The 15333-nt window shown below is 48.8% G+C and overlaps 1 protein-coding gene across 18 annotated transcripts in view; it reads right to left on the minus strand.

Annotated features, from left to right (window-relative positions):
• Positions 1 to 2170: 2170 nt before the first annotated feature.
• The window catches only part of FNBP1 (formin binding protein 1), a 231185-nt gene continuing 218022 nt past the window's right edge, over positions 2171 to 15333 (minus strand). For 8 of the 18 annotated variants that reach the window (XM_056860341.1, XM_056860339.1, XM_056860337.1 and 5 more), the window contains 2 exons: positions 12559 to 12695; positions 9870 to 10059 (listed from right to left, as the gene is read on the minus strand). In XM_056860341.1, the coding sequence (XP_056716319.1) occupies positions 9881 to 10059; positions 12559 to 12695 (316 nt within the window). In that variant the 3' untranslated portion in view covers positions 9870 to 9880. Of the gene's footprint in view, positions 2271 to 2964; positions 3002 to 9869; positions 10060 to 12558; positions 12699 to 15333 lie in introns of those variants that run through there. The other 10 variants (XM_056860340.1, XM_056860338.1, XM_056860328.1 and 7 more) reach the window with 4 other exon arrangements.

The following is a 15333-nucleotide window of genomic DNA, read 5'->3' on the forward strand; positions in this document are numbered from 1 at the left end:
TGGCAGAGCTGCTGACAGTTTATGCCTTTGTGACTCTGCCTTATCTCCCTTTTCAACTATGTAAGCCGGGAGGCAGTGCTCCATCTTGCAGTTTGCAGAAGCAAGCCTCTGTAGCACACACCAGGGGAGGATTTTATCACCCCTTCCTCTACTGAATGGAAAAGCAGAGGCGCGTTTTGCCTATGCTGGACAGCAAGAGACTCCAGGTAGAGTTGTGCACACCCTCTGGAAATCGTCACTTGGCAAGAGCCAACTGTTTTGTCCTTTGGTGGGTTGTAGTTGAGAAACAGCCCCTGGGCACCCACCTGCTGAAGACAGCAGGCGTCTCTTCCCCTACCGTCGATTACCACAAACTGCCTCCAAGCACTGCGTTTAAGGTGATCTAAACCTTATTTTTATCGGCATTGGTGCAGCTGTGAGAGCCCAAAACTCCACAAGCTGTCAACTTGAACGGGAGCTCGGGCCACACAAGTGTGTTTTTTCCCATCTGGGCATCTAGTGTCCTGGGCTGATGCAGTGACCGGTTGGGGAGCAGCCACAAGCCCGTTTGGTCCGGAAACGGCAGATGTTTGGGAGGCAAAAGAGGAGTCTGAACGCCAACCGTCACTCAGCATCCATCTTCTTGTGGATTGCCCAAAGGGGCACAGTTTGTAGAATCGATGTCATGGTCTCTCCAGGGTGAGCAAGTGCTGATGATAAGCCTCTCCCGCCCCGCACACACACAAGCTTTTCCTCCAATTATCAACAGCCCATGAACAAAATCAAAAAGACCCAAGTGAGAGGCTAAGAGTTGGGTTGCAGAGTGCAGTTTTGCTTTGAAGCGGGGTTTTGTGGAAAGCAGAAATAAATAACGGCGGAGCACACGAGTCGACATGCAAAGAGGGGAAGGGGGGACCTTGAAACACCAGACGAAGGGGCCAAATAAATTAAAACGGCAGCAGAGCAATTAAACGGAGCACCTTAAAAGACAGGCGGGCGCAGGCAACAGGGCGAGCATGCAGCAGGCAGGCGGTGGAAATGGTGGTCTGTGGCCAAAAGCGGGTGGGTGTGGGCGGGCAACAGGGGAGGGCGATTGGTTGGGGGGAAGGTTTTGCCGTGGGTCAAATGGCAGGGCAGGAGGGCTATTAAAGCCCTTTCCAAAGCTGACTGAGCATTGGCAAGCCCAGGGAGTCTAGCAGGGGCAAATCGGCTGTACTTCAGCTTTGAGACTGACTGAATAAGCCTAGCATATCTAATTCAAAAAGCTTCCTCATGTTCAAGGAGAGGCTGCCAGCTGTGCCTCTGCAGGAGTCACTGATCTGCGCAGCTTCTGTCAATTAAGAAACACACTCAGAGCAGTAATTCATGTAGAAACATTGGGGGGGTGTGTGCTATGAGCGGTTAACTCTTTCTCGCCTGCACATTTGAAAAGTAACTGGGCATAACAGTGGTATAAGTCTCCATTTTTTAGTGCTGTAACCCCACCACCAATCTACCCACCAATGCAAAACTGACGCTCCAGAACTGGCCTTGTGTAAGTGTGTAGTTCAGTAGCATAGCACGTGGTTTGCATGTAGAAAGCTCCTTGTTTGGTCATTAGAATATCCAGGTAATAGAACTCCTGCAGCCTCCTCTGCGTCAGGCCTTGGAGAACCACTGACAGCTGCAGTGGACATTTCTGAGCTAGACGGGCCAAAGGTCTGACTCCAGAGAAAGCAGCTTCCTATGTTCAATTTTGGGGAGGGGAGGGGGGGAGGAGAGATCAGGGCTAGCAAGGAGATGTAGCCGGGTTAGAATCTCACTGCGGCCTTAAAGGCACCGGGGTGGGCATACGCCAATTCTTGGCCTCAGCTTTCCATTTGGCGAATGGGAATGACCATCACCCGACTCAAACCCTTTTAAGAATACACTTGGTGAGGCAGAAGACCTGAGAAACAACAGCTGGAATTTCAGGGTGTCTCTCTTTTATGTTCTACAGAAGACCCCACTGGAACTGCAACATGAAGGGAAGACGAGGGTGGGTTAGTGAATGCTGCGGGTAGCATGCCAGAGACTTTAGCAAGCAAGGGATGGATGGATGGCATCAAGGGCTCTGGGGTGGACCCTATGCTTTTCGCCTGGGGCGTTTCCTTCTCTCCCCTCTCCGCTGACTCTGTTTTCAGCAGGGGAGTCTACTTTATGTAGGTAGGGATATATATATTTTTAATCTTGATGTGAATTGGGTGCTTTTTCTCCTCCTGTGACAAGCTCGCCCCGAGGTTCTTGCGCCAGCAACCAATACTTTTAGGAATCTAAAAACATAAAGAGAAAGAGAGAGAAGAGGCGTGGTTAGGCACCATCAGTTAGAGAGGTTAGAGGAGGGGAGAGTTTCGAAAGGAGCAGTACTCCCATGGGTGTTGGGAGGGAGCTCAGTTTCTCACCCCTCACCAAAGAAGTTAAAGCGGAAATGGGATGGGGGGACCCACAGCAGTTGGATTCTTGAGAGAAGCCTCTCATTAAGGCACTGACATGAAAAATGAGGAGTCTGAATGCTCATTCTCACCATTTCCTCACAACAACAACCCTGTGAGGTAGGCCAGGCTGCGAGTTTGTGAGGGGGCCAAGGACTTCCTCCTGGAGAACCACCAGAGTAAATTCTCCTTGGTGATAACCACAGGCAGGGGAAGATTCACACACAATTCATTTTACTCCTCTTCTGTACCACACACTATTCTACAACTAAGTCTAAACAATCACCAAACTACCTTTTAACAGGAGCTCTTGAGAATTCACTATGGATCTCCAGCTATAATGCAATCACAGAATTCAGCAACTGTGGGAGGATAAATGAATTTATTCTGCGGCTGGATACTTAAAGAAAACCCCACAAGCTTGAGAAAATAAAACTTTTCTTTTTTTATTACAGGCAGGGGAACAGCAGTACAAGAGGAGAAATGCAACAGAAAATAAAAAAGTAACTCAAAATGGTTCTAGCTTTTGACAAACCTCAGCAATGAATGCAGACTTTCCTATAAAGTTGACTCTGAAGCGGGCAAAGTGAGAAACACATAGGGAAAAAATGAAAGAATTTAAATGACAAAACTAGAGTTTGCACATGACTTGACAGATTAAACAAAACAAAAGATTTAGTTAGCAAGAAAAAACAAAAACAGATCAGTACATATTGATATCAAAAAGGCAACCCCCCCCCCCAAAAAAAACCCTCTCATTCAAACCAAGGGAAACAATTGAAAATTCAAGTCACCTTTTAGTTTTAAGTTAAATTATATACAATTTTTCTTTCCAGAAAGAAAACTATGGATAATCTATTTAACCAAGATTTTTTCCTTTAAATAATTGCCATCACGATACTATACACAACACCTAAAAAAAAAGAGGAAAGAAAATTTGGCAAGTGTTAAAATAGTCATATTGTAGATCCTAGATTGAAAAGTGCATGGGGGAGGGGTGTTCCCTGTCCAGAGAAGAGCTCACTGGCCTGCAGGCCACCATAAGTCGAAATGGGGGGGGGAGGGATTTCATTGACATTATGAGAAGGGGGAGAGGGAGCAGGTGCCTGCAGAAACCGGATCTCCATTATTTTTCTTCTAGGATGAAACCCCATAGTTTTCAAGAGAAGAAATACAGGCTATCTTTGCAAAAAACCTGTTCCGAAACCCATCTCCGTCTTGCAAGATGATTGTGGAGGGTACTACTTACAGGGGAGAATTGGAGAGTGGGAGAGAAGGTGCTTACCTCCCCCCCCCCCGCCCCATGTTCTTATTTCCAATGAGTGCAGCTCAAGGGGAAACAGTTGTGGTGTGGAGTGTGGGGTGGGGAAGCATCTCTCTGCAGTCCACTGACTGTCTCCCCTGCAAAAAAAACACCCATATACACATTCAGCATTACAAGGCAAAGACGGGTTGGGTACCCTGACTCATGTAGTACCCTAAATAGTTCTGCAAGAGCCCCGTGGCGCAGAGTGGTAAGCTTTAGTACTGCAGTAAAAAGCTCTGCTCACAACCTGAGTTTGATCCCAACGGAAGTTGGTTTCAGGTAGCCGGCTCAAGGTTGACTCAGCCTTCCATCCTTCCGAGGTCGGACCCCGTAAACAAAGTCTGCCAAGTAAACATCAGGATGTGACGTCGCCCCATGGGTCAGGAATGACCCCGGTGCTTGCACAGGGGACCTTTACCTTTTGAAATAGTTCTGCACAGACCACATTTTTTTCTCAAGAGGATGCCAAAAAGTCTTCAAAAGAAGGAATGGGCTTTGATTGATCTAAATCAGCCTCACGCTCAGTCTCAACATCCCAAGCAAGGAGTTTTAAGCAACATTCCATTGATTGGCTTGGCAGAAACCAGGCATGGATCAGTCACAGGCAAACAGGCAGGGAAGTTTGCTTCCCTCCCCATTTAGGAGGCAGACATGATATGTGTGGGCTGCTAAAAATGTGGACTAGCACCTTGTTGCTGGTTTTGATTGCCAGGGGGGTTTGAGCCTGACAAAGCAAAAGGGCCACAGGAACGTCTTCCCTCCTGTGCTTAAGCCCCAAAGCCTGAGAGGCAAGTTCTTGGTTCTCAGTTTACCTACCTCTCTCTCAGTGAGATGATCCCACAGAGCCACAGTTGGGGGTCATGGACACAACTGGTCTGAATAGTGACCCAGGACTTGATGCATGAACTACCTCAAGCTATGTGCATATGGCACGCGATGGACTGTATTGCACAGGCTGTCATTCTTCATAGAGGCAAGAGAGGGGGAGGGGAGGGACAGGAAACGGGTTCTTTTCTGACTCTGACCATGCTAGAAAATTCAGATGGACCAGTAAGTGCCTGCTGCTCACACAAGGGGAGGCTGACGCATCTTAGCAACTCCCCACAAAGCTGACAAGACTCATACGTGAATACAAATCTGTTCCACTAGCCGAGGTTCTTGCTTCTGGCAGCAGGAGTCTTCTCCTGATACAGGAGGCTCTCTTCCTTGAGTACATACGCTATTTGAGTCAATTTTCAGGATCCAACCCATTAAGAGGGCAGGAAGGAGCCACAAACATCTCAGTGCAAAGTCAAGGGGATCTGAATGCAGCCAGAACGAAAGGGGAAAAGATCAAGTCATCAGCAGCTGAAGCCCCTTCCAATCACAGATTGGAAAAAGCGGGCTAGGGCAGCAAACAAACAAACAAAAAAAAAAAAACGCCCACACACACCCTAAAACCTGCAGAGGCAGATGAGGAGAACCAGTGATGCCAATTTGCCTCCTCTGAAACGGCCTGTTGGGATTTGCAAACATTGGAAAGAAAAACGCCCAAAGGAATTGTTGCCACAGAGATAGGAAAGGATAACCTGTATTTTCTGCCTTGCTCTTGCTAAATCATAGAAAGTAAGCTGGGCTCTGTTCCCCAAAATGTATATATGTAATTTTGCATGAAGAAATGCTGAATTTATGCAACCTGTATGGAGTTTCAAAATTAAGCACGGCTATCTTCTATCAAGGGAAGGGGGTCTTGCAGGGAAGAGGAGGAGGAGGATGCCTCTAACAGTGAGCTCCTTTGATTTCACAGGAAGGCAGGAGAGGCTGAAGATCCTCCGGCTGCCATTGGCTGAGTTGCTCTGATCCAAGAGAAGGAGAGGGCAGGCAGCAAGCTCAGGGCAAGGAGAGGAAGAAACAGCAGGGACCTAGGATAGGAGCTGATGGGGAGTGGGAAGAGGAAGAAGTCCAGTGGGAGGAAGAGACCAAGCAGCTGCAAAAGGCGAGGAGAATCCCAGGAGAGGATGAGCTGAAAAGAGGCCTGCGTGGCACGGGGCTCCAGCGGTTCAGCAGGCGGACATACCTGCTCTGTGCTGAAACGTCTTTGTAGGCCTCAAAGTTGCACCACACTGTGGGACTTAGCAAATATTTCTTCTGTCTATACTAATCAGGCAGAGGCTGCCTGCTTTTTAACCCAAATGGGCAGTATAACGATGTTTTAAATGAAATTCATTTTTGTAAGATTAGCACCAGCACTGTGTGGTGCTAACCACAGAAGAACAAGGCGAGGGGAAAAGAAACAAGCTCAGTTTGGGACAAAACCTGAGCTTGGATCCAAAGCAGAGGTTGCAGGGAATGTGCGGCTGCCATGGAAAACAGCACTTGCCCCACCTCATTCCCAGTCACACTAGGATGTCACTGCGCCCAGAGAATCCCCTGCCCTATGGGAGTGGCAGCCAGTGAGGTGGAGATGGGCAGTGAGGATGAGACCGGGCCAAAGGACAAGATACGCCCAACACTTGAAGAGTTGGTTTTTATACCCCGCTTTTCTCTACCATACTGTGAGAGGGAGGAGCTTCCAGTTTCCCTCCCTTCCTAGGGCACAAGGGACAGAGAAATGGGGCACAAAGTCTCCCCCGCCCTTTCCACTGGTGAAAGTGGAGTGGGAAGGAAACCAGGAACTCCGTGTCTCCTGCCAGCTCCCCCTCGCAGTGCAGAGCAAAAGAGCTCTTTTTAAGGTGAGTTCCCCCCAATGTTCATCGGACTGCGCGTCCGGTGGTGCACCCAGGACCTGACATGGGTCAGGCATATTGGGTTGCTGTGCCCACAGACAGCAGGACAGGTGGGAAATTCCCAAAGAGCTGACATCACATCGCCTTTAACAACAGCTACTTCCACACGGGGATTCTTCCCTGTGTGGGCAGCAGGAAGCCCCCGCTGTCCTCAGGAGGATCCACACAACATCATGACCAATCTGGGCACGACTTGTGCAGTTCCCATTTTGTTCCTGACAAGGTAGAGAGAAGAAAAGCATCATTCCAAAGTGGGGAAAGTGCAGAAGGGGGGGAGGGGTTGCAGGTTTAGTGTCCACGTGGATGTTCTGCCCACAGACAAAATGGGGAGGGGGCTGTGCTAAGCTCCACCTTCCCTTCCCAACTGTCCAGCCCTTTAAAGAGCCTTTTCACTTCCCCAGTTGCATTGCAGGACACCTTGAAACCACAGCTCAGCTGGGAAGTGAGGGGGGGTTGCCTGACTGTGAGGGAGGGGTCTCTGCAATTATTGCTGTGTTGGTGCTTCTACGCCAGCACTATGAAGGGAAGGGGAGAGTGGCAGTGGTGTGGGGCTTGTGAATGACACCCCTGCCCACTTCTACACCACCCGCTGCAGCTTCTACAGAGTGGGAGCCTTTTCCTGCCGCTGGGTAGAAGCAGTCCAGGAAGATCTGAGTCTGTGGAGAGGCCACATATTCCACGCACCACAGGACTGGGTCATATGGTAGAGCCTGCATAAGCTACTCCTGGCGTACCCTAGGGGCAGAGTGCCTGAAAAGGAACTGCTGCCATCAGAGCCCGGCAACATTTAAGGCAGAGACCAGTCGCCAACTCCTCCTCCACCAACCTGAATGAAACCGTGCTGGAAAGGCAGGACTTGATGCCCGCCAGATCTTGCCCTTCTCAACCACACAAGTCTGATCCACACTTGGAAAAATGGGTCTTTTGAGAAGAAAGTTTCCTGCCCCCTTTTTGGACAATGGGGGGGGGGGCGCAAACCAACAGTCCCTGCTTAATACAGCAAGACCCCGGGCTCCGTTAGGAAGCGATATGGCACAGTTAAACTAATACTGGTAGAGGCTGGGTGGCTACGAGTGACCTCAGCACAGGGTAGGGCTTTTTCATTGGTGGTCTGTTGTGTCCTTCTTACATGCAACAAAAGTTGGGGATCTTTATTGAGTGGGAGGGATTCCCCCACCTTTCCCATGTGGTTGGATGGCTGTCGGAATTCATCCATTATTGAGCGATTGGCCAATAGTGGGAGCATCCAAATAAGGTCAACTTGAGAGCTCTTGGTTTTAGGCAACTGTTGCGCGTGCACGTGTGCATGCGTGTGTGTGTAGCTGGTTTCTTGTGCTCACTAAAAGGGCTTTCCATTCCAGGACCAGTTCCCATATACCCTGCTGCGAGCTTCAATGCTGATCCAACAGCTTGAGAAGCAGCCGTCTTGGGGCAGTGGTTTTTAACTGTACCACCTTCCAGGGCTGAGCGCATTGCAGACTGTGTTCCTTTTTCACCCAGTCATTCAGGAGGGGCTCAAAAGTCTTTGAAGACTCCACATTTGTACACCCGTGCTCCTCCTCCAACAGGTCCCCCTCTCTGCAGCAGCAATTCCCCATCTCTGCCATATGCTGCAGCAGCAATTCCACACCCTCCTTTTCCATCCCCTTGTCATGGACCTGATTGGCTGCTGCACATGTTTTGGTGCCTCCCCCCCAAATCTGAGCCCTCGTCTTGAAGACAGCAGTGTTAGCACATAGCTAGTGAGATCGAGTTGCTCAAAGAAACTGCTGAGAGCATATTATACTAATGCACCGTGCAACATTGCAGCCAACCAGGGATGCAAATGCAGGTAAACTAATATGAAAGCGGCAGGAGTTTGGGAAAGGCTCACGGAACGTTGTGCCCCCCTCCCCTCCAAAAAGCCCCCCTTTGTACCAGAAACATTTCCCGACCATTCAGCCAAGCCCAACTGCCTTCTGGAACCCTCGAATTGCCTGCTGAGGGACCTCTGAGCATCTGCCATGAATACCTCCACATTGCAAAGGATCCTTCTTGAGACACGATCCACAGCTCAGGCAGATGCAGGCCGTGAGTGCCTCACTGCTGCCGTGCCTCGGCTGAGAATGCAGCCGAGAACACACCCAACTATCCTCTGTGGACCGCAAGGGAAGACTGGCAGCGGGGCCCACAGGATCTTCCAGAGAAGCTCATCCACCACAGCTGACTCACTGAGGACCCTCCGATGGATCCCAAACGTCCATTGGGAACACTAACCGGGATGAACCCGGAAAGTCTCCACTTTACTCCTTCTCCAACATGGAGAAAAACAAAAGGCCAAACAAAATCAATTTTTGCAGTGACAGCAGTGTAGGGATGAACAGCTGGAGGCAGCAACAATAGGCTTCCGACACTTCCTTGCTGCACACTTTACAAGTTGGATGTCACTAGCAAAAGGGGCTTTTAAAGATTTGTGGTGCTGTTCATAGTAAGAGGAAGAGTATTTCCAAGGGAAAGAGGTGACCATACAGTCATGCAGACTTCCCATGACTATTTTTTAGAAAACAGGATGGCGTGTTTCTGTGCTCCAATCCAGTTACACAAATATACTCCACCATTCATTCTGCGAGCCACACGGAAAGGGTCAAGTAGCGCTGTCCCCTCTGCATCCTGCTTCTGACATTTCCCCTTCTGGTTTTTAAAGGACATCTGTAAGGGCTAGAAACTTGTGCTTAGGGGAAAAAATGAAAAGTGAGATTCTGAGGATGCTGGATTCCGGGTTGGAAACTAAATACCACACTTCGAAGGCTGTGATCACGAACAAGAAGCCAAGGCTCACGGAAGCCACCTTCGACCAAAGACTCTTGTTTCAAGCTTCACTGACCTCTGCAGAATCCAAGACTGCTCCCTGACTATGGCTGAGAGGATGCTATGGGAAAAAAACACCCCACCTTCCTACCTACAGAAAGCACAAGGAGAAGTATTCATGAAAACTTGACTTGTGTTCTGCATATGAAGTGATGCAAAGAAACAAATGAACAAACAAAAACTGGAGTTTCTCTCTCTCTCTCTCTCTCTCTTTGTCCCCCTCTCCCTCCCTGCCTTCCTGGCAAGCAAGAGCGGGTTTGGAGGAATCCTTCCACCCTCCCACTATCAGCCACCATAGTTTTGTCAGGTTTAATTTCCCTGCCCCACATTTCCCCAGCTGACCAAGCTTTTGGAGCACTTAAAAAGAGACATGAAGCCACTGCATTAAGGATAGGAGGAAATGTACTTCCTGGCACTCTGAAAGTCCTTCGCAAAAGGCGTCATCCACAAGGCAGAGAAAAGTTCCCGGAGTGCCTCCCTGCAGAAGCAAGAAAGCAGCAGGGAAAGGGTGTGTGTCTGTGGAGGGGGGGAGGTTAAATGTAAGTCATAGCACCTTTGGCATTCTTCTCCAAAAAGACTTCTACGTAGGAGGTGGGGACGTAGCCTTCCTCGTCCTCGTTCCGCCGGATTCGCGTCCAGCCATCGCCTTTGTCCTCCTCTATTACATACAGCATTTCTCCTTCGGTGACGGAGATCGTTCCTTCATTCTGGCCTGAGAGACAGAAGAGACAGAGGACTGCCAGCTTTCCAACTCTGCATCGACACTTACTAAGAAATCTGCCCCATGTGCATTACAAAGAGGGACATTTTCATGGGGGCATGCTTAGCTCACGCGGAGCTGTGGGCCTTACTTTTCGTCTGTATGAGCCAAGGGCATGGCTGGTTCTCTGGCCAAGGAATCCAAGTGACTGCTGTCAGTGATATGGGCCCATAATGCCACCCACCAAGTCCAAACCAAGGCCTGCAACAGGATCACAGGGACTTGGTTTGCAGCCAGCCAGCAGTGACACAAGCTCAGATGGGGTTCTATGTGCCTTGAACCATGAACACACATGAACAAACGAAGCTGCCTTTTACTAAGTCAGACCCTTGGTCCATCAAAGTCAGTATTGTCCTCTCAGACCAGCAGCGGCTCTCCAGGGTCTCAGGGAGAGGGAGGTCTTTCACATCACTTTAACTAGAGATTCTGGGGACTGAACCTGGGACCTTCTGCATGCCAAGCAGATGCTCTACCACTGAGCCACAGCCCCTCCCCCCAAAGGAAACTGGGGGGGGGGTTGGTTGGTCATACATATTTGTCAGGGAGCATTTTTGCCCTGTTTCTTTGCTAGTTTTGCCTTTTGTTCATTTCTTCTTTGGTATTCTATCACTTGAACACATGAACACATGAAGCTGCCTCATACTGAATCAGACCCTTGGTCCATCAAAGTCAGTATTGTCTACTCAGACCGGCAGCAGCTCTCCAGGGTCTCAGGCAGGGGTCTTTCACATCACCTACTTGCCTAGTCCCTTTAACTGAAGATGCCGGGGATTGAACCTGGGACCTTGTGCATGCCAAGCAGATGCTCTGCCAGTGAGCCACAGCCCCTCCCCAGAAGTGCAACATGGACAACAGCAGGCAGGGAGAATGCATAATGCTGAAGAGATCGGGGGCCTGATCTGTGATCTCCGGCACTGGTTTGATTTTGTTTTAAAGCTAACAATGGCTCCGGGAAGGGCTCGTATCAAGGCCACCATGCGAGGGGAAAGGGATCTTAAACCCTATTTCCATGCCGTTTTTTTGAAAGTCATCAGAGGGGTGACGGCAAGTGAAACAGCCATGCATAAAAGTCCGTCGAATTACTTTTACTGCTCTTTTCCTGGTCTTACCACTTTCATAGGTATATTGTAATTCATTGCTGTCTTTTTGCTGTGGTTTTGCCACATGCTTTGTTGTTTTAGCATTTTGTGTCATTTTAATACAAACGTTTTCCTCTGCAAGTTGCCTTGAGTACTATTTTTAGTAGAAAGGCAGAGGCATACATTTTCTAAACAAGTTAAAAAGGGTCCTCTGCCCCATAAGTCATAGGAGGCATTTGTATGTTTTGCCTTCTGGGGCAGACAGCAATTCGTAAGTAATACGGTGGACTTTTATGCATGTCTGTTTCACTCGCCGTCACCCCTCTGATGACTTTGAGTCTTTCTTTGGATTGTGCATGCTGTTTCCGACCGTAAGAGGTTGCCTCGCTCTGCCCCTGCCATTCCCCACGTTTTGAGGGACCTGTTTTATCTCAAATTTGAAAACACAGGAGGAGAGTGAGGTGACCACTAACGGTTAGAAACAGCATGCATAATCTAAACACAGACCAGACGCTGTGTGTGTGTGTGTGTGGGGGTTACAGCAAGTGAAACAGCCATGTATGAAAGACTTCAGGGTGTGTGGATGGGGTGGGGCGGGAGACTCCATCAGCGCCATGTGAGTTCCAATCAGGCCTATGCACCATTAAATCCATTCTGTTACTATCTCTCTGGAAGGCCAGTAGTGGGTTGGGGGGGGGGATTTCCCGGGGCAGGGGTATTTTTAACCTCCTCTCTTTCAACAGATTTTGCTGCAGACAACTGCATCCCAGACGGGGACAAGTTAGAGGTAAAATCTGTTTGGGGCAGGGGGAGTTTTAGCGGCAAAAGTGTAGGAGGAGACTAGATTAAAAAGCCTTTCGCTCTCCTTTCACCACTCCTTACAGATTTTCCAGTGCCAACTGCAGCCTTTAAAAAAATAACATTGGGATAAACAACTCACAATGGAGTGGCGGGCTGGTCTAGTCCCCAGTTCGTGGCAGTATTTATTTATTTTGTCCATTTATGCCTGTCTTCCCCCCTCCAATGGTGACCCAAAGCAGCTTATCACATTCACCTCGCCTCCATTTTATTTATTATTTATCTAATTTATTTGTATCCCGCCTTTCTGCCCAGTGGGGATCCCAAGCAGCTTACCTCATTCTCCTCTTCTCCATTTTATCCTCACAACAACCCTATGAGGTAGGTTAGGCTGACAGTGTGTGACTTGCCTGAGGTCACCCAGCGAGCTTCCATGGCAGAGCGGGGATTCGAACCAGGGTCTCCCAGACTCTAGTCCAACACTCGGACGACCAACCCACACTTGTGGAGATTTCACTTGCCTCGCCTCTCTTAACTAGCTTTTCACAAAGCCCAAAGCAGAAAGAAGTGTTACCTTCAAAGGTGTACAGAGCTTTGCACGTCCCAATGGTGGGCAGAGGCTCTTCGTCATCGAACTCGTCATCGAAATCGGTGGCCGGCACCTTCATCTCACTCTCCTGGTTCGGCTCCTCTGTGTAACTGCCATCTGGGCTGCTCAAGACAGTAAAGAACACAACATCTATAGCGGCAGGCCTGACGGGCCAAGGAAGGAGGACAGGCCCTAGAGGACAGGCCGTTCCCTCATCCCTATGGGAAGCCACATCTGTGTGGCGACTCGCCTCACTGCAAGAGGACCCCGTCTGGACAAGAAGCCGGGCTTCCACAACAGCAATACGTGGCTCTGGGAAAAGCTTCCAGCTGTGAAAGTGATCCAGGACTGGAGTGATCCAGAGGAGCCCCCTGGTGAGCTGTACTACCGAAGATTTGAGGAGAGTCTACCAAGAGAAATATGTAGACTGGTCCATAGGAACTAATGAGGACTAAATGAGGACCAGATCCTTGATATCTATGTTGAACTGGTTTATTAGTTAAGAAGAAAAAGAGTTGGTTTTTTTATACCCTGCTTTTCTCTACCAAAGGGAGTCTGAAAGCGGCTTACAATCACCTTCCCTTCCCCACCCCACAACAGACACCTTGTGAGTAGGTGAGGCTGAAAGAGTTCAAAGAGAACTGTGACTGGCCCAAGGTCACCCAGCAGGCTTCATGTGTAAGAGTGGAGAATCACACCCAGTTCTCCAGATTAGAGTCCACTGTTCCTAACCACTATACCACGCCGGCTATAAAATGTTTATACCCTGCCTTTCTCTGCTATTATGTGTTTTTTAAATTGTATAGATATTTTATCTATGTCTTGAGCTCATCAGAGCTTGGAACAACTCTTAGGGGAAGAAACACAGAGCAGGAGCTAATCTAAGAAACATTACTGACACAATGGATTGTGTGTTTGTGTGTATAAAGTGCCTTCAAGATGCAGTCCACTTATGGCGACCTCTGGTGGAGTTTTCAAGGCAAGAGACGGTCAGAGGTGGTCTGCCATGGCCTGCCTCTGCGTAGCCACCCTGGACTTCCTTGGTGGTCTCCCATCAAAATATAACCCTGTTTAGCTTCTGATGAGATCAAGCTAGCCTGGGCCATGGATTGTATGGATTTGTATAGGGAGATGTGGCTCTTCAAATATGGGGGGTTGCAGGTCATGTCAAACTTTCAAGGTCAGAACCAGCCCAGGAACAGACTTCCATCCAATGCAGATGATCCACGACAAGTTTAACATGCACAGAACGTAAATTGCACGGTGCCCAGATTTTGTGCTAAGTGCCTGAGTTGCATTTCAGGGCAGGCCCATGTTTCAGCAGCGCACACTCGAGCTTCTAAACTGCATGGGGAATATGACAAGGAGGCATTCTGATTTAAGGAGGACAGGACATTCATAGCACGTTCCTTAGGGGTAGCCATGCTGTCTGCTGCACCCAAAACAAGAAGCATCCAGAGCTGACTGGAAAAGAGAGACGCATCAGGAGGGAAGACCAGTCAAGGGAAGGCTGCAACCCAGCGGCTTGTAAAATGAAACTGCAGTCTGTATTCAAGACAAACATTGCAAAGAACACCTCCACTTATTCTGGCCATGGCACAAATGGGGGTCCTGGTGAGGAACAGAGTGCTCGCATAAACCGACCCCATAGTCAACAGCTAGCTGACTGAGATCACAGTAAGGTATTCTCCAAGCACTAGCAGAGGTGCCTTTGTCCGGTTGCTTTCTCCATTCTCAGCCAGCAGAGGGAGCTCCATACTGAGAAATTGCCCTGGGGGAAAGTGAGGAACAGCAGAATTCCAGAGGTGGCCCCAACCACAGCGCAAGAAGAAATATGGTAGAGGATTTGGGGAGACAGAAAGGGAGGCCAAAAGATCTAACCCACAAGGATGAGGGGCACAACCCACTGGTAAGTTTTCCAGGACAAGTCTCACTGAGCTTGCACAGGAGATATTGTCGAAGGCTTTCACGGTCAGAGTTCATTGGTTCTTGTAGGTTATCCGGGCTGTGTAACCGTGGTCTTGGAATTTTCTTTCCTGACGTTTCGCCAGCAACTGTGGCAGGCATCTTCAGAGTAGTAACACTGAAGGACAGTGTCTCTCAGTGTCAAGGGTGTAGAAAGAGTAATATATAGTCAGAAAGGGGTTGGGTTTGAGCTGAGTATTGTCCTGCAAAAGTATTGTCCTGTAAGTATCAAGATAATGTGCTAATGAGGGTATGGTATGTTAATATGGAACCATTGTATCCTGAAGTGATCTGTTAATGTGTGTAATCCAAAACTAATCTGTATGGCTATTGTTGAATGTTGTCTTTGTCTGGAGGTGTTTCAGGGCAGGAAGCCAAGCCTTATTCATTCTTAAACTCTCCTCTTTTCTGTTAAAGTTGTGCTGATGTTTGTGAATTTCAATGGCTTCTCTGTGCAATCTGACAAAATAGTTGGTAGAATTGTCCAGTCTTTCAGTGTCTTGGAATAAGACCCTGTGTCCTGTTTGTGTCAGTCCATGTTCAGCCACTGCTGATTTCTCAGGTTGGCCAAGTCTGCAGTATCTTTCATGTTCTTTTATCCTTGTTTGTATGCTGCGTTTTGTGGTCCCGATGCAGCTGTGGAGAAGTTTACATCGGGACCACAAAACGCAGCATACAAACAAGGATAAAAGAACATGAAAGATACTGCAGACTTGGCCAACCTGAGAAATCAGCAGTGGCTGAACATGGACTGACACAAACAGGACACAGGGTCTTATTCCAAGACACTGAAAG

Source organism: Euleptes europaea, chromosome 14 (assembly GCF_029931775.1).
Source record: "Euleptes europaea isolate rEulEur1 chromosome 14, rEulEur1.hap1, whole genome shotgun sequence".
Taxonomy (NCBI): Eukaryota; Metazoa; Chordata; class Lepidosauria; order Squamata; family Sphaerodactylidae; genus Euleptes; species Euleptes europaea.